This window comes from Panulirus ornatus, chromosome 26 (genome assembly GCF_036320965.1).
Source record: "Panulirus ornatus isolate Po-2019 chromosome 26, ASM3632096v1, whole genome shotgun sequence".
NCBI classification, from domain to species: Eukaryota; Metazoa; Arthropoda; class Malacostraca; order Decapoda; family Palinuridae; genus Panulirus; species Panulirus ornatus.
The window spans coordinates 377,528-400,131 of NC_092249.1; the positions used below are offsets into that span (position 1 = coordinate 377,528).

General features: G+C 40.7%; 1 protein-coding gene across 1 annotated transcript in view; it reads right to left on the bottom strand.

The window, feature by feature from the left end:
- The window catches only part of LOC139757374 (long-chain fatty acid transport protein 1-like), a 157,454-nt gene that overhangs the window by 73,118 nt on the left and 61,732 nt on the right, over nt 1-22,604 (bottom strand). Inside the window, exons 7-8 of the mRNA XM_071677784.1 lie at nt 11,896-11,973; nt 4,919-5,066 (exon numbers count right to left, since the gene is read on the bottom strand). Coding sequence (XP_071533885.1) covers nt 4,919-5,066; nt 11,896-11,973 — 226 coding nt within the window. The remainder of the gene's footprint in view (nt 1-4,918; nt 5,067-11,895; nt 11,974-22,604) is intronic.

The following is a 22,604-nucleotide window of genomic DNA, read 5'->3' on the forward strand; positions in this document are numbered from 1 at the left end:
TTTTCAGCCCCTGCACCTTCCTCTTGACCTCCTACTGCTTTCTCTTATACATCTCCCTATCACTTGCACCCCTTCCATGTAAGTAACACCCAAACACCTCCATTTTTTATTCTCTCTTTCACAAGCAATTTCACTTCTTCATTCTACTACTACTACTCACAACCCTTTCTAATCTCTCGACCTCCCAACTTTCACATGCCACATGCATCACTTGCACATGCCATCACTGCTTTCCTAGATGCCACCCACTCTTATTTCACTTACTCTTACCTTTTGCCATTCTACAATCAACCTACCTGGTATTTCTTCACACAAAGTCTCCTTTCCAAGCTCACTCACTCTTGCCACTCTCTTTTCCCTGACATTGTTTCCACTTTTTCAAAAACCACTACAAATCTTCACCCTCACCTCCACAAGACAGTGACCAGACATCCACCTGCTGCCCCTCTCACCATATTTACATCCAAAAGTCTCTCTTTTACACACCTATCAGTTAATATGTAATCCAGTAATGCCAACTGACCAAATGTATACTTGCATATATCCCTCTTTTTAAACTAGGTATTCCCAATCACAAGTCTTTTTTCAACACACAACTCCACAAGCTCTTCATCATCTCCATACATAACACTGAATACACCATGCACTCTTATCATACCCTCAACCCAACCCTCAACTAGGACATTACTTACGTATGCATTTAAATCATCCAACACTAATACCATGTCTCATACATCAAAACTGCATACACACTCACTTAGCTGCTGCCAGAACACATGCCTCTAATAATCTTTCTTCTCATGGCCAGGTGCATAAGCACCAATAATCACCCATCTCTCCCCATCCACTATCAGTTTTATCCTCATCAATCTAGAATTCACTTGCATTCTATCACACATTCCCAGAACCACCATTTCAGGAGTAGTGCTACTCCTTCCTTAGCTTGTCCTCTCACCAACACCTGACTTTACTCCTACAGCAACGCCAAACCATTCTTACTCTTTACCCATCAGCTTTGTTTCACTCAAAGGCATAACATCCAGGTTTCTTTCCTCAAACATAATACCTATCTCTCCTCTCTTCACAACTTGGCAACATCCACAAACATTCAGACAACCCAGTCTGAGCCGAGCGATAAGTACTCCCTGTCTGGCTCCTTCTCATGTTTCCTCTTTTAAAAATTGAAATAGATGGATATGCGATTAACTCAATAACATTTTCAGAAGGGTTTTCTAGGTGGAACATACAATAGTCCCAAAACCAATGAGTTGGAATTGAGATGAGGTTTTAGAAAACATTGACATACAGGTACACCATCGATTTTCCGGCAACTGATGGTTTGGCACCTTCTTTAGTCCAGACAAAATTACATGGAGTGAAAAAGATTTTGTGTGATTGGGGCCTGAACATGCAGGAGGGTGAAAGGAGGGCAAAGAATAGAGTGAATTGGAGCGATGTGGTATACCGGGGTTGACGTGCTGTCAGTGGATTGAATCAAGGCATGTGTATGGGGGTTGGTTGGGCCATTTCTTTCGTCTGTTTCCTTGCGCTACCTCGCAAACGCGGGAGACAGCGACAAAGTAAAAAAAAAAAAAAAAAATTACATGAGGGAACTTGAAATCACAGCGGAAACCAGACTAGTTTATTGTGTAGGGCACGCTTATTCACATTCTTTACATTGCACTTGTTGGTGGTGATACCACAATTCTGTGACATTCTTAGCTTATTTTGCTTAAATCTAACCCTAGCTATGGCTTCTAAGACATATGAGAGTGTCAGTCGTGGTGTCAAACATAAACAACAGTCCATATCAATCCAAGATAAAGTAGAACTGTTGAAAAATGGACCATGGTGTTTCGGTGCGCATGTTGTGTGACATCGACAGTATTGGTTCATCAATTGTTTATGATATAAAGAAGCAATGGGAGAAAATATTGAAATTCTATGCAGAGAGCGATTCCAAAGAAGCAAATGATGATTAGGAAAACTATGAAAAATGGTAAGAGTACTGAGCACAATCGAGTGATGATGGAATGGTTTCAACAGCGTCGGAGTGATGGAGTGGACTTGTCAGGTAGCGTGATAATGGACCAGGCTAAGTTGTCCCATAGAGAACATAAATGACAACATAAGCGTGACTATAGTAAAGGATGGACTCAAACATTCAAGAAGCGTCATGGAATTTCCATGAATAAAGTGTGTGGAGAAAAGCTGTCTGCAAACCACGAAGGAGCTGCTGAGTTTGTGGATGAATTTGCGAAACTTGTAGCTGACGAGCACATCAGTCCTGAGCAGGTGTATAATGTACTTAATTCATTTATCCAATTCACATATAATATTTGTTTAACTTAAATTTCTAGCAGTCGATGGTATACTTTTAACACATGGAAGATGTATAATTTGTGGGTTAGAGGTGTGTTGATGAATTATCATTATGTGACCATGGTTGGTCTGGTAAAATGGTTAATTTGGCAAGGCTTTGGAACCAAGAGTGCCAGAAAATCAGAGGTGTACCTGTATCTACAAAGCATATTAATTACATAAAAAGTCTTGACTCTTACAACTATCATGATCCTAATAAAATTTCACCCTATAGGTTGAAGATTTGTACAAATTTTCCACATATACCTTTTTAAATACTGTTCAAAATTCCACTGGAGAAACACATAAATCTTTTTAAATACTGTTCAAAATGCCACTGGAGAAGCACAAAGTGCCAAAGGAATGGAAAAGGAGAAATATCATACTAATCTACAAGACTGGAGACCAGAAAAAAAGCACTATCTACAGACCAGTATCACTGACAAGTGTGGCCTATGAGTTCTTGAGAAGATAATCAGAAAGCAAAGGGATGACTTCCAACAAAGGAGAAATCATCTTAGTGAAAGACAGCATAGTTTTAGGAAGGCTGGGTGGGCTGTTTGTATCGGGACTGCTGGAAAGCATTTGACAGTATTGCATGGGAGGCTAGATCAACAGGTAGGAATACGGGGAAACTTTTCTAAAGGACATAAGAGGAGCCTTCTTGAAATAAGCCAAGATGACCAGCAGTGCCAAAAGGTTCTGTTCTGGGACCATTACTCTTCTAGATCTATGTGAATGACTTCTCGCAAGTATGGACTCCTACCTGAATATGTTTGCAGATAATGCAAAGGTTATGAGGGAAAAGAAAAGCATGGAGGATTGCACCAACTTACATGGTAACTTAAACAGACTTAAAAGTTTGCCCAATACATGGCTGACAAAATTCAACTTGAGCATACGCAGTAACGAGGACAGGACAGAGTGAAAGAAGAACTCAATATGATTATTATCTAGCAGAAAATAAGCTTTAGGATACTGTGTGCAACAAAGACTTGGGAGTCAACACCATCCCTAACCTGTCGCTACACCTCCACATTATGAGAGTAGTTAGGGAAGTGTACTGTCTACTGTCAAACATTACAAAATCTACTAAGAATGATGAGAAAATGATATTCAACAAACAGCACATATCCTATACAAAGCAGAAACTAGAATAAAATGAACGAAGACATGGTTAACAAATACACTGTCAGCATAAATCAAACTTCATGACAGATGAGAATGTTCAAGAGCTAGGTTATTACACACAGTCTAACAAGGAGAATGTGAATCCCAGCAGTTTATAAATATCTATATATCTTTTTGATGGAAAGAAAAGTACAAGATATAGGGTTCCATGAGTGTAAACCTATCTTCCCTAATTAACCAAACAGGTAATCACAATGTTAATTCTTTAAACAGTAGACAATATAAACTTTGGTGTAAGACATAATAAAGGTACAGGTTGAACCACTCTAATCCAGCACTCTGTGGTCCAACATGTTTTGAATCTGCTGCCATTACTTTGTGAACCTCCACCAGGACAGCACTGTTAGCAGTGCTAAGGTGCCAAAATCTGTTTACACTGCAGCAAAGCTAATTATCAGTCCTGTTAATTTCTTATGTTCAGTTTTTGCTGAAAATGAAAGCCAGAAAAGTTTAAAGTTTCAGAAAACTTTGAAAGATGCCAGGAGTACAGAATTAGACAGTGCACTTGTTAAGTGGTTTAAGCTCTGACATAGTGAAGGTGTAAACATTTCTGGAGAGATTCTTATAGGGCAGGCTTAAGTTTTCATAAAGAACTAAAGCTAGACTATGACTGTGAATATTCGCAAGGATGGTTAAATCAGTTTAAGTGGAGACATGGAATTTCAGCATATAGTGTGTACAGAGAAAAGTGACAAAAACTCCAATTCTCTACTACACAACCAACAGCAATATGTACAAGACAAGAGAGTGTACAAGCCAACAGCCTGGCTGGGACAGAAGCCGTGCAGGCTGACTGCCTTAATGATAACAATAAAACGAACATAGTAATGAGTTTACGCGGGAGACAGCGACAAAGCAAAATAAATAAATGAAATGAACAGTAACGAGTTGGGCAGAGCCAACTACCAACTTATGGTCATTTGTTACATTAATTAGTCGTCAGCTGCAGCAAAGTTTGCAGATGAATTTGCACAATTAGTGGCAGTGGAAAACTTAGCCCCAGAACAAGTGTATAATGCTAACAAATCTGCCCTGTACTGGCATCATATGCCACAAAAAAACAAGATATTGAGGAGTCTACATCTGGGAATACTTCTGATGTAAAGTGATGTAACAATAATGGTTGTATTATCTCCTATTTCAAGCTTTGTTCTACCTTTGATAACACAGAAATATGTATGTGGAGCTGGCAAGACTAAGGGTTGGGAATATGTTTACATAGGGGTTTCCCTTAGGGGTCAAATTCTGTTTTCTGGCAATGGCCAGGTCCTGAGGCTGCCAGATTAAAGAGGTTCAAGCAGCATTTATTTCATATAAACTTTGGTGTAAGATATACTGAAGGTATTATTTTCATATAACCACTGACCTGGCATGTTTAATAACAGCAGCCTTTGGTAGACCAGTGGTGCCAGAGGTATAGATATATATCAGACGATCCTTAGTAGATATTGAGTCTATCTGAGGTGGCGGTGTTGGATTTGAAGAACTAAGGAGATGATCCAAGTTCTTGGCTCCTGAGATTGACAGAGTTTTGAGGGTTAAAGTAATTCAACATTTCAGTTTCATAATGTGAGAATTATGAACATTTCTCTTTGTAGCACTGTCTGTGACCCATGACAGACATATCTATAGGTTCTAGGAATCACTTAACTCTCAACATTTCTTGTGAAATAAATGTTTCTCTTCCCCTGCTCAAGAACCTACTCAGCAGTGACAGCTTCACCTCAGCCCAGGTCTGCCCCCCGACCAACCAACAACATCCACTTGGTGATGATGTCATTATCCCCTGACCTGGCTCATAATTCTTGGTACCCAGACATCATCCCAATCATGGACACTTTCTGTTAACAGAAAGATTCTTCAAAATAGTAGGAAAGGGTGGTCAAGAAACTCAAACCTGGAAAAATACTCATGGGACATCATCCCAGAGGGATAGAGTTATACCTACTCCAAAAGTTACATTTCTTTTGAAAGTGAGTTCATTCACTGACCCATGAAAGCATGCCACTGGGATGATAGGTACAGCATAATCATTACCTTGGGAGTATTCTTTAGCACACTAGGACCATCTGCCTTGACACTTGCATCCACACAACCATACCATGTTGAACCTCAATATCAAATTTCAGTCTCAGGAAATTTTACTCTCACTTTACAAGTCACTGGTGCAAACTCATCTTAAGTCACCTGATTTGAAAAAAGACCAAATGGACAGACTATACAAGCAAACCATCAAGATGATTCCTGTGCTGTGAAACAAATCCTATGAGAGCCAAATAATTTCCATCCAGATATCTAAAACACTTCACCCAATTTTTCTCCATTCAAACCTACTTTCCTAATAAATTGTCCCTCAACTCTGCTGAGCCTACTCTCAACTTTTTTCTTTCATACACTTCCAAACTCAGAGACCAACTTCTGCAGTTTCTCACTTTAATCAGCTGCCAGTGTTGAATCATTGATGAAAAACAACTGACTCACTTCCCAGGCCCTCTCATCCCAACAATACTTGCTCCTCTCCAAAACGCTTGCATTCGCCTCTCTCGCCAGCCTATCCATAAACAAATTAAGCAACACCCTTGCAGCAGACCAACCTTTACTGGGAACCAATCACTCTCCTCTCTTCTTACTTGTACACAAGCCTTTCACCCTTGATAAAAACTTTTCACTGCTTCTAGCAGCTTTACCTTCCACACCATAAATTCTTACAACCTTCCACAAGCATCTCCATCAACCCTATCATATGCCTTCTCCAGATTCATAAATGTTACTACACAAATCCATCTGTTTTCCTTACTACACTCAAATCCATCTGTTTTTCTAAGTATTTCTCACACACATTCTTCAAAGCAAACAACTGATCCAAACATCCTCTACCACATCTGAAACCACACTGCTCCTCCCCAGTCTGATGCTCTGTGCATGCCTTCACAATCTTAATCAATACCCTCCCATATAATTTACCATGGAAAGCTGTGTAGGTATGTATATTTGCGTGTGTGGACGTATGTATATGCATGTGTATGGGGGGGGCCATTTCTTTCGTCTGTTTCCTTGCGCTACCTCGCAAACGCGGGAGACAGCGACAAAGTATAATAAAAAAAAAAAAAAAATATAATTTTCCAGGCATACTCAACAAATCTATGCCTCTTTAGTTTCAACACTCACCTTTACTCCCTTTGCCTTTGTACAATGGCAGTATGTATGCATTTCTCCAATCCTCAAGCATTTCACCATGATCCATAGAGTGATTATCCTTACCAACCAATCAACAACACATTTACCCCCTTCTTAAAAAATTCAACTGCAATACCATCCAATCCCTCTGCCTTGTCTGATTCCATCTTCTGCAAGGCTTTCACCATCTCTCCTCTTTCCACTAAACCACTCGCCTTGACTCTCTCACTTTGCATACCACCCTGACCTAAGCATCCTACATCTGCTACTTTATCATCAAACATTCAACACTCCTTCAGAATACTAACTCCATCACTACCTGTTATCACTTCCCCTTTTGCTCCCTTCACTGATGTCCCCATTTGTTCTCTTGTCTTTCACACACTCCTTCAGAATACTAACTCCATCACTACCTGTTATCACTTCCCCTTTTGCTCCCTTCACTGATGTCCCCATTTGTTCTCTTGTCTTTCACACATTATCTTCCTCCTTACAAAACATCTTTTTATTCTACCTCAAGTTTAATGATACTCTCTCACCCCAACTCTCATTTGCCCTCTTTTTTTAACCCTTGCACCTTCCTCTTGACCTCCTGCTGCTTTCTCTTATATGTCTCCCAATCATTTGCACTCCTTCCTTGAAAATACCACCCAAACACCTCTTTTCTCTTTCAAGAGCAACTGTACTTCTTCATTCCACCATTCACTACCCTTTTTAATCTACATACCTTCCACCCCTCACATGCCACATGCATCTCTTGCACAAGCCATCACTGCCCTAAATACATCCCATTCCTCACCTTTTCCCTTCACTTTATTTGCTCTCATCTTCTGCCATTCTACATTTAATCTCTCCTGGTATTTCTTCACACAAATTTCCTTTCCAAGCTCACTCAATCTAACCACCTCTTCTCCTGACATTCTCTCCTCTTTTTTGAAAACCTCAACAGACCTTCACCCTCACCTCCACAAGATAGTGATCAGCCATCCCACTAGCTACCCCTGTAAGCACATTTACATCCAAAAGTCTCTTTTTTACACACCTGTCAATTAATACATAATCTAATAATGCCCAATGGCCATCTCTCCAACTCATATATGTATACTTGTGTAGATCTCTCTTTGTAAACTAGGTATTCCCAATCATCAGTTATTTTTCAGCACAACTCCACAAGCTCTTCACCATTTCCATACATACCACTGGATACCAAATGAGCACCAATCACACCCTCAACTGCCTCATTTCTTACCTTAACATTTAAATCACCTATCACTAATACCTGGTCTCATGCACCAAAACTCCTGAAACACTCACTCAACTGCTCCTAAAACACTTGCCACTTATGATCTTTCTTCTCATGGTAGGTGCATAAGCACCAATAATCACCCATCTCTTGCCATCCACTTTCAGTTTTACCCACATCAACCTAGAAATTACTTTTTTACACTATCACACACTCCGACAACTCCTGCTCCAAGAGTACTACTACTCCTTCATTAGCTCTTATCCTCTCACCAACCTCTGACTTTACTCCCATGACATACCTTCACACTTCAGTAATCTCCACTCACATATTCTCCCAACCCAAACAAATATAAGTGACAAAACACACTCATACTGAAACAACCAACAAGCACTAAACAACCGAAAATCCAACTCAGTTTAAGCACCAACACACCAGACATATATCCATGAAAAACCACACTCCCCAGACAAACATGAGTCACACTCTCCTGTCTGTGCTCTGAACATCAACCCTCACTACAAACATCATTTCATCATATCCCAAGACCCTTCATGTCCAAAATGCAATGAACATAAACAAGAAAATGAGCACCCTTAACTCAACTGCCCTGCACACTCTACACATACACCCACATACGAAATCAACATGCTCAGCACTGCTCTTTTCAACAGCATTAAACCATTTTTATCTACATCCCTTCATAAAACAACCACCAGTCCCTAGGTAGAAATAAAAAGCTTATCCCTGCCTCACTTTTAAATGACCTACAGGGCTGCAGGAGCCTTTAGAAAGAGCCTACTTAAGACCAAGACATTTCATAGAAATTGGTTCTGGGGTAATTATACATAAACAAATTTCAGCACATCCTCTCAGTTCTCTCATATATACTCTTATTACTATAACACATCTCTCTTTGTCTATCATTTCTTATTAGATCAACCCTTCTTACACCACAGTTAGTCCTTACACTTTTCATTTTCAACATATTCACCCTATCCTTTATATCCATATAGCACTGACAAGACTACTTCACCATCAAACACATCCATCTCTACCTTTGAAGACAGTGATCTTTCATTCTAACATTTCTTAATGCATCTAAGAATTTTGCCCCTCACCTATCCTATGCCTCACTTCAGCTCCCATGATTCCATATGCTCCCATATCCACAAACAAGTATCTAAAACATTCACACCTCTCTCTTTCACTCCTCACTTAATAAACTTACTTTTATTAACATTTACAATCAACTCTCCCCTTTCACACACACTCCCAAACTCATATCAGTTTCTTCAGTTTCTCACTCATATCTGTCACCAGCACCTTAATATCAGCTAACAACTGACTCACCTCACAGGCAACCCCATCCCCAGCAGACTGCATACCTGCTCCTTTCTCCAACACACTTACATTCAAGTTTATCAAACTAAGGGATTCAGATGGAAAAACTGTACAGGATGATGTAAGGATTCAAGAGGAACTGAACAGTATGTTCAGAAGAATTTTCACAATGGAAGACAGTAATACCAGTGAGACGGTATTAGGAAGCTTTTGGAAATTATTGAGATATCTAGTAGAGATATCATGAGAATTCTAGAAGGATCTGACCCACACAAGGCTCATGATCCTGATGAAATTTCACCATGTGTAAAAGATGTGTGTTCAAGATGTCACTGGAGAGGCAAAGTCCAAGGAAATGGAAAAGGGGCCAACATTGCACCTATATATAAGAAAGATGGGGAACAGGCATTGAATTACAGACCATTTTCACTGAAAAGTATGGTGTGTAAGGTTTAAGTAAAGGATTATTGGAATGTAAAGAGATGGCTCTCTTATGGAAGAGAACTTTCCTAGGTGTGAGACATCACAATTTTAGGGAAAGGTCATATGTAACAAACCTCTTAAAGTTCTACAGAAGAGTAAGCTATGGATAGGAAGCTTTTGGAAATGATTGGGCTATGGATAGAGTTGTGCGCGGGAGGGTGGATGTGCTGGAAATGAGATGTTTGAGGACAATATGTGGTGTGAGGTGGTTTGATCGAGTAAGTAATGTAAGGATGAGAGAGATGTGTGGAAATAAAAAGAGTATGGTTGAGAGAGCAGAAGAGAGTGTTTTGAAATGGTTTGGTCACATGGAGAGAATGAGTGGGGAAAGATTGACCAAGAGGATATATGTGTCAGAGGTGGAGGGAACGAGGAGAAGTGGGAGACCAAATTGCAGGTGGAAAGATGGAGTGAAAAAGATTTTGAGTGATCGGGGCCTGAACATGCAGGAGGGTGAAAGGCATGCAAGGAATAGAGTGAATTGGAACGATGTGGTATACTGGGGTCGACGTGCTATCAATGGATCGAACCAGGGCATGTGAAGCGTCTGGGGTAAACCATGCAAAGTGTGTGGGGCCTGGATGTGGAAAGGGAGCTGTGGTTTCGGTGCATTATTACATGACAGCTAGAGACTAAGTGTGAACGAATGGGGCCTTTGGTGTTTTTCCTAGCGCTACCTCGCACACATGAAGGGGAGGGGGTTCTTATTCCATGTGTGGCGAGGTGGCGATGGGAACAAATAGAGGCAGACAGTATGAATTATGTACATGTGTATATATGTATATGTCTGTGTGTGTATATATATGTGTACATTGAGATGTATAGGTATGTATATTGTGCGTGTGTGGACATGTATGTATATACATGTGTATGTGGGCGGGTTGGGCCATTCTTTCGTCTGTTTCCTTGCGCTACCTCGCTAACGCGGGAGACAGCGGCAAAAAAAAAATAAAAAAATAAAAAAAAAAAAAAATAAAGAAGAGTAAGCTCCGTCCTGGCTGGGTGGAATGACTGTATCTGGCCTACCATAAAGCATTAGACACTTTACTGCAGGAGAAGCAATTAAAGATGTCCTCAAAATGATTATTAGCAAGAAATAAGTGTCAGGATGCTGTGTGTAAGGACTTGGGAGTCATCATCGTACCTAACCTGTCCCCTGAGTCCCATATTAGAACAGTTTGGGAAACAAACTGTCTGCTGGCAAATATCAGAATAGCTTTCAAGTATATTGATAAAGAAATATTTAGCAGGCTATTCCCATCCTACATAAGGCCAAAACTAGAATATGCTTTCCAGGTTTAGTCAATGCACCTAAAGAAACACATACACCTCACAGGAAAGGTCCAGAGTAGGGCAACAAAGAAGGTAAGAAGGTACAACAATCAAGAAAGCCAAATTACTAGGAGTGTCTGAAGGCTTTAAATTTACCCATCTTGGAAGAGAGAAGACTGAATGGTGACCTTATCACAAAATCTAAGTTGTTACAAGAGATCAAAATTGTGGAAAGCAAACAGTTCTTTGAGAGATGTAGGGACAGGCAACTGGTGGACAAGAAATGAAGTAAGAAACTCATTTATAAGGATGTAAAGAAGTACTTTTACATTATTCATGTGGTGGATGAATGGAAGATAATGATAGAACATGGTTAATGAAGACAGCACATATCAATTTAAGAGACTGTATGACAAAAGACAATGTTCAAGAGATGGAGCCCCACAAGTGTTGAACTCCCTCCCCTACTATGCAAATAAGAAATTACAAATACATACAAAAAGTAATTCACCTTTGCCACCCCATCCAAACACAGATTAAACAACCATAGTGACATCACACACCCCTGCTGTCGACCCACCTTCACCTGGACCAATTCATCCTCTTCTCAACTCACACTCCTTCAATACATAAATTCTGGTGTATGCACTAGGAGAATTGATCTTATGATTATAGGTATACATCAGAAGTAACCCATCATTCTGAAAGGTGCAAATATAAATGATGAACAAAGAAATATAACAGCCATACAAACAAGAAATAAACATAATTCCTATGAATCTTGTAATAATATGATCAGACAACTTTGGATTTCAGCAACTTACCCTTCAACATGGGCATCACACTGCCACATCCAGACACATAAACTGGTAAGTCTAACTCCTCCTTAACTTCATCAACAGCTGTAAGGGTTAAATGGAATAATATGTACTATTACATTTTTCTTGATAAACATTCTTACCTTACACAATAATGACTTTTCCCTTTAGTAATCCTACATAACTTGCCCCAAGAGAAATCTAGTATTTATTCATTCACCTAATTAGGCTCTTATCTAATGCAAAGAAAAACAGAATCTAAAACTTTCTTATGACTAAACACTAACCAGAATCTGAAGGTCTATGGCTACACATCAGGCAACAATAAGCAAGGTGCCATCAAATTTCATTCACCTGTATAGCCCCAACATTATTAGGATGGAATGGAAAGGAGGTTTTACAAGGCCCTTTTTTTTTAGTTTGTTAAGGCTCCAATCAAAGACTAAAGTCCACATCAAGCCCAGGCCTTAATCAAAATACAGAGAGGATTATGAAAGGGAAAAAGAAGAGGCAAGGGAAAGTATTTATCAATTTTGGAGGAAGTGAAAAACCTGTCTTTTAATATGTGCACTGAAATATCTAAAACAGACAAAAGTGGCAGAGGACACATGGATAAGGTGTGTGCTTTAAAGAATGTGTCTGGGAAATACTTTGAAAAATTGGAAATACTTTGAAAAAAAGAAGTATTTGTTTGTGGCAATTATGTATCTGGAGATAGTGTGCGATAGGGGTGATACAGAGATTCCTTGTGGAAGGTCTTACAAATATATGGCTTGGGAGGAAAGTTAGTGAAAACAGTGACAAATTTTTATCAAGCAAGCATGGAATAAGTGGGAGTGGGAAGAGAGGAGAATGTGTGGTTTCTGGTGGAGGTTGGTTTGCAGAGGTGTGTGATGACCTAATGGATGTTTAGTTTGTTTATGCATGGGGTGGTGAGGGAGGTAAATGCAAGGGTCTTGGGGATTGGGCAAGTATGCAGTTTATAGAGGGTAAGCGGGCCTGGGAAGTGAGTCAGTTGTTTCCTGATGACCACATTGATGGCAGATTTAAGTGAGAAACTGCAGAAGTTGGTGACTGAGTATGAGTGTTTGAAACAAGGAGTGGACACCTCAACTAATGGAACCACGGAATCAACAGTGTCTCATAAGGTGGGTGAGGAGGCAAATGTTCTGGGAACACTGATGAATGTGTGGAAAGAGAGGTTGGTATTTGGAAGGGTGAAAATGGATATGTATGAGGAAATAGTAGTTCCAGCGATGCTGTAGGGATGCAAAGCATGGATTATAGATAAGGATGTTCAGAGGTAGATGAGTTGGAAATGAAATGTTTGAGAACAAAATGTGATTTTAGGTGGTTTGATTAAATAATAAAAGGGGAAAAGAGAGGTGTAGTGATATGAAATGTGGTTGAGAGAGTTGAAGAGGCCATGCTGAATGGTTTGGGCATATGGAAAGAATCAGCGAAGAGAGGTTGACAGTGAGGATATAGGTCATAAGTAGAGGGGGACAAGTAGATGGGGGAGACAAAATTAGAGGTAGACAGATGGAGTTACTAAGATTATGAGTAACCAGGACCTAAACATCTAGGATGGTGGGAGGTATGTATGGGATAGAGTGAAATGGAACAATTTGGTATACAAGGGGCAACATGCTGTCTATGGACTGAACCAAAACATGTGAAGCAGCCAAGGAAAACCATGAAAAGGTCTGTGAGGCTTGGCTGTGGATGGTGGGCTGTGGTTTTGGTGCGACACATGACAGCGAGTAAATGAATGTTTGTTTCTGGCCTTCCTCACTAACATGGGAAACAATGGACAATTACAAAAGAATGAGGAGAAAAAATCTAAAAAAGACATTAACACAAATTTTAAAAGGTTTTGACCCATAAAAACTCATGGTCATGAAGAAGTTTCACCATATGTGCTGAAGATGTGTGCATATATCAAGACGTCAATGGAGAGAGGATTAGTGCTAATAAGAGTGGAAAAAGGGCAACAATCATACCTATTAAAAAAAAAGACAAGAAAGAGACACTGAACTATGGACCCATCTCAATGACAAGGGTGGTCTATCAAGTTCAGGAAAACACAATTAGACAGCATTTGAATAACTTTTTACCGAGAAAAAATTACCTAAGTGAGATTCAGCACAGTTTTAGCAGAAAGGTCATGTGTAATGAACCTCTTAGATTTCTACAAGAGAGTGAGCTATCTTAGACAAAAGGGAAGGCTGGGTGGACTGATTGTATTTGGACTTTCTGATCCATTGATACTGTACATGGGAGGCTGATTAAGAAGCTGAATCATCCTGGAGGAATAATGGGGACATTCCTTATGTGGACAGAATATCAACTTAGTGGAAGGGATCAATGGATGCATGTCAAAGAAAAATTGTCAAAGTGGGTTAAGATTACCAACAGAATAGTGCAAGCTTCTATTCAGGAACACTACCCCTTCTATTCAGTGTAATTGGCTTGTCAGAAGGTCTGGACTCTTACTTGAATATGTTTGCAAATGATGCAAAGATTATTAAGGAAGTGAAAATCATGGAAGATTGCATCACTTTACAAGGAACTTTGACTAATTCTAAAGTGGTCCAATACATGACATGAAGTTCAACCCAAGTAAATGTAAAATAATAAGGATGCATCACAGTAAAGAAGGCATATATGTAAAAAGGACTCAGGAGTTGAGATCATCCTTATCACCAGAATCTCATCTTAGGAGAAACATTAAGGAGACCAACTGTCTACTAACAAATATAAGAACTGCATTCAAGTTTATGGATATGAAAATATTCAGCAAGTTGTTCACATCACACATAAGGCATATTCTAGATTTCTAGAATATGCTTCTCAAGGTCAGTCACCTCACCTAAAGAAGCACAGAGTTAATGAAGAAGGTCTAGAGGAGAGCAACAAAGAAAGTAACAGAATTTGAGGCCTTAAACTTGCCCACCTTGGAAGCGAGAAAGATGATGGGTGACTTGATCATTAACTTAAGAGTTTTTAAAACAGTTATGATATGGACAGAGAACAGTTCTCTAAGACATGTAGGGGCAGATCAACCAGAGCACATAACATGAACTGAAACAAGAAACTTGTTATAAAAGATGTAAAAAAAAGACTTTTATAGTAACAGAGGTGAATGGATGGAATAAAATGAGAAGAATGGAGTTCAACAGTTATGGAGACTCTTTTGCCGAGGCCATCCCCCTTGAGGGAGTTCCCAAAGAGAACGGGCATCTGAGATATAGATGGATAGACAGAAGAATTGTTTATATAGACTGAGTAAAGAAATTCAAGAAAATGCAGGTTTGTTGGAAATGGTCAAAATATGAGGTCCATACAGTACGAACAGGTAATAACAAGTTTCATCTAATGTAACAAATTAAGCTCATTTCAAAGACCTGAAAAAACAGAACTATACATTTCAAGTAAAACATTTGAAGCATGAAAAATTCCTTAACATGCTTAACATGTTTCATGAGCTCCTCTCCGCCAACGGAACTACCTTGGCCCACCAGTGATGCTACTACGTTTGTGAATCAAGAACCATTGCAACACAAACCTCGCCAGGTGGTAGAGTGTCCCGCAGTGTATCGAGACAGACTTCCCCAGAACTTCTTTTAAAGGGGAAGTAAATGTTTATAGTTGTGTTACTGGAGTGATAGTTTTCATACATGGTGCTTTGACAAGAAAATAGTGAAATTGGAAAAAATGTAGCTTAGACATTGAAGCTTATTGATACAGTGGTTAAATTGATGAGAACTACTATTGACGTTTGTGTAAATAAATTGAACATTTCCTTTTTCCATAGCCAGAGGTTGAACCATTATGTGACATTCATTTTTTCATTTCATTTCAAGCTAGAAGTTTCAGTTTTAATTGTTTCTTACATTTTTCATATGTATATATATGTATGTGTGTGTGTGTGTATATGTGCGTGTGTGTGTGTATGTGTGTGTATGTGTATATATATATGTATATTATCCCTGGGGATAGGGGTGAAAGAATACTTCCCAAGCATTCCTCGCGTGTCGTAGAATGCGACTAGAGGGGACGGGAGCAGGGGGCCAGAAATCCTCCCCTCCTTCTATTTTTTTTTTCTTTTTTTTTTTTTACTTTCTAAAATGGGAAACAGAAGAAGGAGTCATGCGGGGAGTGCTCATCCTCCTCGAAGGCTCAGATTGGGGTGCCTAAATGTGTGTGGATGTAACCAAGATCTGAAAAAGGGAGAGATAGGTAGTATGTTTGAGGAAAGGAACCTGGATGTTTTGGCTCTGAGTGAAACGAAGCTCAAGGGTAAAGGGGAAGAGTGCTTTGGGAATGTCTTGGGAGTAAAGTCAGGGGTTAGTGAGAGGACAAGAGCAAGGGAAGGAGTAGCAGTACTCCTGAAACAGGAGTTGTGGGAGTATGTGATAGAATGTAAGAAAGTAAATTCTCGATTAATATGGGTAAAACTGAAAGTTGATGGAGAGAGATGGGTGATTATCGGTGCATATGCACCTGGGCATGAGAAGAAAGATCATGAGAGGCAAGTGTTTTGGGAGCAGCTGAATGAGTGTGTTAGTGGTTTTGATGCACGAGACCGGGTTATAGTGATGGGCGATTTGAATGCAAAGGTGAGTAATGTGGCAGTTGAGGGAATAATTGGTATACATGGGGTGTTCAGTGTTGTAAATGGAAATGGTGAAGAGCTTGTAGATTTATGTGCTGAAAAAGGACTGATGATTGGGAATACCTGGTTTAAAAAGCGAGATATACATACATATACTTATGTATGTAGCATTTATGGATCTGGAGAAGGCATATGATAGAGTTGATAGAGATGCTCTGTGGAAGGTATTAAGAATATATGGTGTGGGAGGAAAGTTGTTAGAAGCAGTGAAAAGTTTTTATCGAGGATGTAAGGCATGTGTACGTGTAAGGAAGAGAGGAAAGTGATTGGTTCTCAGTGAATGTAGGTTTGCGGCAGGGGTGTGTGATGTCTCCATGGTTGTTTAATTTGTTTATGGATGGGGTTGTTAGGGAGGTAAATGCAAGAGTTTTGGAAAGAGGGGCAAGTATGAAGTCTGTTGGGGATGAGAGAGCTTGGGAAGTGAGTCAGTTGCTGTTCGCTGATGATACAGCACTGGTGGCTGATTCATGTGAGAAACTGCAGAAGCTGGTGACTGAGTTCGGTAAAGTGTGTGGAAGAAGAAAGTTAAGAGTAAATGTGAATAAGAGCAAGGTTATTAGGTACAGTAGGGTTGAGGGTCAAGTCAATTGGGAGGTGAGTTTGAATGGAGAAAAACTGGAGGAAGTGAAGTGTTTTAGATATCTGGGAGTGGATCTGGCAGCGGATGGAACCACGGAAGCAGAAGTGGATCATAGGGTGGGGGAGGGGGCGAAAATTCTGGGGGCCTTGAAGAATGTGTGGAAATCGAGAACATTATCTCGGAAAGCAAAAATGGGTATGTTTGAAGGAATAGTGGTTCCAACAATGTTGTATGGTTGCGAGGCGTGGGCTATGGATAGAGTTGTGCGCAGGAGGATGGATGTGCTGGAAATGAGATGTTTGAGGACAATGTGTGGTGTGAGGTGGTTTGATCGAGTGAGTAACGTAAGGGTAAGAGAGATGTGTGGAAATAAAAAGAGCGTGGTTGAGAGAGCAGAAGAGGGTGTTTTGAAGTGGTTTGGGCACATGGAGAGAATGAGTGAGGAAAGATTGACCAAGAGGATATATGTGTCGGAGGTGGAGGGAACGAGGAGAAGAGGGAGACCAAATTGGAGGTGGAAAGATGGAGTGAAAAAGATTTTGTGTGATCGGGGCCTGAACATGCAGGAGGGTGAAAGGAGGGCAAGGAATAGAGTGATTTGGAGCGATGTGGTATACCGGGGTTGACGTGCTGTCAGTGGATTGAATCAAGGCATGTGAAGCGTCTGGGGTAAACCATGGAAAGCTGTGTAGGTATGTATATTTGCGTGTGTGGACGTATGTATATACATGTGTATGGGGGGTGTTGGGCCATTTCTTTCGTCTGTTTCCTTGCGCTACCTCGCAAACGCGGAAGACAGCAACAAAGTATAATAAAAAAAATAATATATACTTATGTAAGTAGGAGAGATGGCCAGAGAGCGTTATTGGATTACGTGTTAATTGACAGGCGCGCGAAATAGAGACTTTTGGATGTTAATGTGCTGAGAGGTGCAACTGGAGGGATGTCTGATCATTATCTTGTGGAGGCTAAGGTGAAGATTTGTATGGGTTTTCAGAAAAGAAGAGTGAATGTTGGGGTGAAGAGGGTGGTGAGAGTAAGTGAGCTTGGGAAGGAGACTTGTGTGAGGAAGTACCAGGAGAGACTGAGTACAGAATGGAAAAAGGTGAGAACAATGGAAGTAAGGGGAGTGGGGGAGGAATGGGATGTATTTAGGGAATCAGTGATGGATTGCGCCAAAGATGCTTGTGGCATGAGAAGAGTGGGAGGTGGGTTGATTAGAAAGGGTAGTGAGTGGTGGGATGAAGAAGTAAGAGTATTAGTGAAAGAGAAGAGAGAGGCATTTGGACGATTTTTGCAGGGAAAAAATGCAATTGAGTGGGAAACGTATAAAAGAAAGAGACAGGAGGTCAAGAGAAAGGTGCAAGAGGTGAAAAAAAGGGCAAATGAGAGTTGGGGTAAGAGAGTATCATTAAATTTTAGGGAGAATAAAAAGATGTTCTGGAAGGAGGTAAATAAAGTGCGTAAGACAAGGGAGCAAATGGGAACTTCAGTGAAGGGCGCAAATGGGGAGGTGATAACAAGTAGTGGTGATGTGAGAAGGAGATGGAGTGAGTATTTTGAAGGTTTGTTGAATGCGTTTGATGATAGAGTGGCAGATATAGGGTGTTTTGGTCGAGGTGGTGTGCAAAGTGAGAGGGTTAGGGAAAATGATTTGGTAAACAGAGAAGAGGTAGTAAAAGCTTTGCGGAAGATGAAAGCCGGTAAGGCAGCGGGTTTGGATGGTATTGCAGTGGAATTTATTAAAAAAGGGGGTGACTGTATTGTTGACTGGTTGGTAAGGTTATTTAATGTATGTATGACTCATGGTGAGGTGCCTGAGGATTGGCGGAATGCGTGCATAGTGCTATTGTACAAAGGCAAAGGGGATAAGAGTGAGTGCTCAAATTACAGAGGTATAAGTTTGTTGAGTATTCCTGGTAAATTATATGGGAGGGTATTGATTGAGAGGGTGAAGGCATGTACAGAGCATCAGATTGGGGAAGAGCAGTGTGGTTTCAGAAGTGGTAGAGGATGTGTGGATCAGGTGTTTGCTTTGAAGAATGTATGTGAGAAATACTTAGAAAAGCAAATGGATTTGTATGTAGCATTTATGGATCTGGAGAAGGCATATGATAGAGTTGATAGAGATGCTCTGTGGAAGGTATTAAGAATATATGGTGTGGGAGGCAAGTTGTTAGAAGCAGTGAAAAGTTTTTATCGAGGATGTAAGGCATGTGTACGTGTAGGAAGAGAGGAAAGTGACTGGTTCTCAGTGAATGTAGGTTTGCGGCAGGGGTGTGTGATGTCTCCATGGTTGTTTAATTTGTTTATGGATGGGGTTGTTAGGGAGGTGAATGCAAGAGTTTTGGAAAGAGGGGCAAGTATGAAGTCTGTTGGGGATGAGAGAGCTTGGGAAGTGAGTCAGTTGTTGTTCGCTGATGATACAGCGCTGGTGGCTGATTCATGTGAGAAACTGCAGAAGCTGGTGACTGAGTTTGGTAAAGTGTGTGAAAGAAGAAAGTTAAGAGTAAATGTGAATAAGAGCAAGGTTATTAGGTACAGTAGGGTTGAGGGTTAAGTCAATTGGGAGGTGAGTTTGAATGGAGAAAAACTGGAGGAAGTGAAGTGTTTTAGATATCTGGGAGTGGATCCGGCAGCGGATGGAACCATGGAAGCGGAAGTGGATCATAGGGTGGGGGAGGGGGCGAAAATTCTGGGAGCCTTGAAGAATGTGTGGAAGTCGAGAACATTATCTCGGAAAGCAAAAATGGGTATGTTTGAAGGAATAGTGGTTCCAACAATGTTGTATGGTTGCGAGGCGTGGACTATGGATAGAGTTGTGCGCTGGAGGATGGATGTGCTGGAAATGAGATGTTTGAGGACAATGTGTGGTGTGAGGTGGTTTGATCGAGTAAGTAACGTAAGGGTAAGAGAGATGTGTGGAAATAAAAAGAGCGTGGTTGAGAGAGCAGAAGAGGGTGTTTTGAAATGGTTTGGGCACATGGAGAGAATGAGTGAGGAAAGATTGACCAAGAGGATATATGTGTCGGATGTGGAGGGAACGAGGAGAAGAGGGAGACCAAGTTGGAGGTGGAAAGATGGAGTGAAAAAGATTTTGTGTGATCGGGGCCTGAACATGCAGGAGGGTGAAAGGAGGGCAAGGAATAGAGTGAATTGGAGCGATGTGGTATACCGGGGTTGACGTGCTGTCAGTGGATTGAATCAAGGCATGTGAAGCGTCTGGGGTAAACCATGGAAAGCTGTGTAGGTATGTATATTTGTGTGTGTGGACGTATGTATATACATGTGTATGGGGGTGGGTTGGGCCATTTCTTTCGTCTGTTTCCTTGCGCTATCTCACAAACGCGGGAGACAGCGACAAAGCAAAAAAAAAAAGAAAAAAAATATTTCACTACATATCTGCCAGCAAGGCAGCAGGTTTGGATGGTATTGCAGTGTAATTTATTAAAAAAGGGGGTGACTGTATTGTTGACCAGTTGGTAAGGTTATTTAATGTATGTATGATTCATGGTGAGGTGCCTGAGGATTGGCGGAATGCTTGCATAGTGCCATTGTACAAAGGCAAAGGGGATAAGAGTGAGTACTCAAATTACAGAGGTATAAGTTTGTTGAGTATACCTGGTAAATTATATGGAAGGGTATTGATTGAGAGGGTGAAAGCATGTACAGAGCATCAGATTGGGGAAGAGCAGTGTGGTTTCAGAAGTGGTAGAGGATGTGTGGATCAGGTGTTTGCTTTGAAGAATGTATGTGAGAAATACTTAGAAAAGCAAATGGATTTGTATGTAGCATTTATGGATCTGGAGAAGGCATATGATAGAGTTGATAGAGATGCTCTGTGGAAGGTATTAAGAATATATGGTGTGGGAGGCAAGTTGTTAGAAGCAGTGAAAAGTTTTTATCGAGGATGTAAGGCATGTGTACGTGTAGGAAGAGAGGAAAGTGACTGGTTCTCAGTGAATGTAGGTTTGCGGCAGGGGTGTGTGATGTCTCCATGGTTGTTTAATTTGTTTATGGATGGGGTTGTTAGGGAGGTGAATGCAAGAGTTTTGGAAAGAGGGGCAAGTATGCAGTCTGTTGTGGATGAGAGAGCTTGGGAAGTGAGTCAGTTGTTGTTCGCTGATGATACAGCGCTGGTGGCTGATTCATGCGAGAAACTGCAGAAGCTGGTGACTGAGTTTGGTAAAGTGTGTGAAAGAAGAAAGTTAAGAGTAAATGTGAATAAGAGCAAGGTTATTAGGTACAGTAGGGTTGAGGGTCAAGTCAATTGGGAAGTAAGTTTGAATGGAGAAATACCGGAGGAAGTAAAGTGCTTTAGATATCTAGGAGTGGATCTGGCAGTGGATGGAACCATGGAAGCGGAAGTAAATCATAGGGTGGGGGAGGGGGCGAAAATTCTGGGAGCCTTGAAGAATGTTTGGAAGTCGAGAATATTATCTCAGAAAGCAAAAATGGGTATGTTTGAAGGAATAGTGGTTCCAACAATGTTGTATGGTTGCGAGGCGTGGGCTATGAATAGAGTTGTGCGCAGGAGGGTGGACGAGCTGGAAATGAGATGTTTGAGGACAATATGTGGTGTGAGGTGGTTTGATCGAGTAAGTAATGTAAGGGTAAGAGAGATGTGTGGAAATAAAAAGTGTGGTTGGGAGAGCAGAAGAGGGGGTTTTGAAATGGTTTGGTCACATGGAGAGAATGAGTGAGGAAAGATTGACCAAGAGGATATATGTGTCAGAGGTGGAGGGAACGAGGAGAAGTGGGAGACCAAATTGCAGGTGGAAAGATGGAGTGAAAAAGATTTTGAGTGATCGGGGCCTGAACATGCAGGAGGGTGAAAGGCGTGCAAGGAATAGAGTGAATTGGAACGATGTGGTATACCGGGGTCGATGTGCTGTCAATGGATTGAACCAGGGCACGTGAAGCGTCTGGGGTAAACCATGGATAGTTCTGTGGGGCCTGGATGTGGAAAGGGAGCTGTGGTTTCGGAGCATTATTACATGACAGCTAGAGACTAAGTGTGAACGAATGGGGCCTTTGTTGTCTTTTCCTAGCGCTACCTCGCACACATGAGGGGGGATGGGGTTGTTATTCCATGTGTGGCGGGGTGGCGATGGGAATAAATAAAGGCAGACAGTATGAATTATGTACATGTGTATATATGTGTATGTCTGTGTGTGCATATATATGTGTACATTGAGATGTATAGGTATGTATATTTGCGTGTGTGGACATGTATGTATATACATGTGTATGTGGGTGGGTTGGGCCATTCTTTCATCTGCTTCCTTGCGCTACCTCACTAACACGGGAGACAGCGACAAAGCAAAATAATAATAATAATAATAATAATAATCTTTTGAAGTTAGCTGAGAGGGCAAAGGCAAATGAGGCCCTAATCAAGGCCATCTCATTAACCTTATACATGTATGTATATACCATTGCATGAGCTTCTTTTCT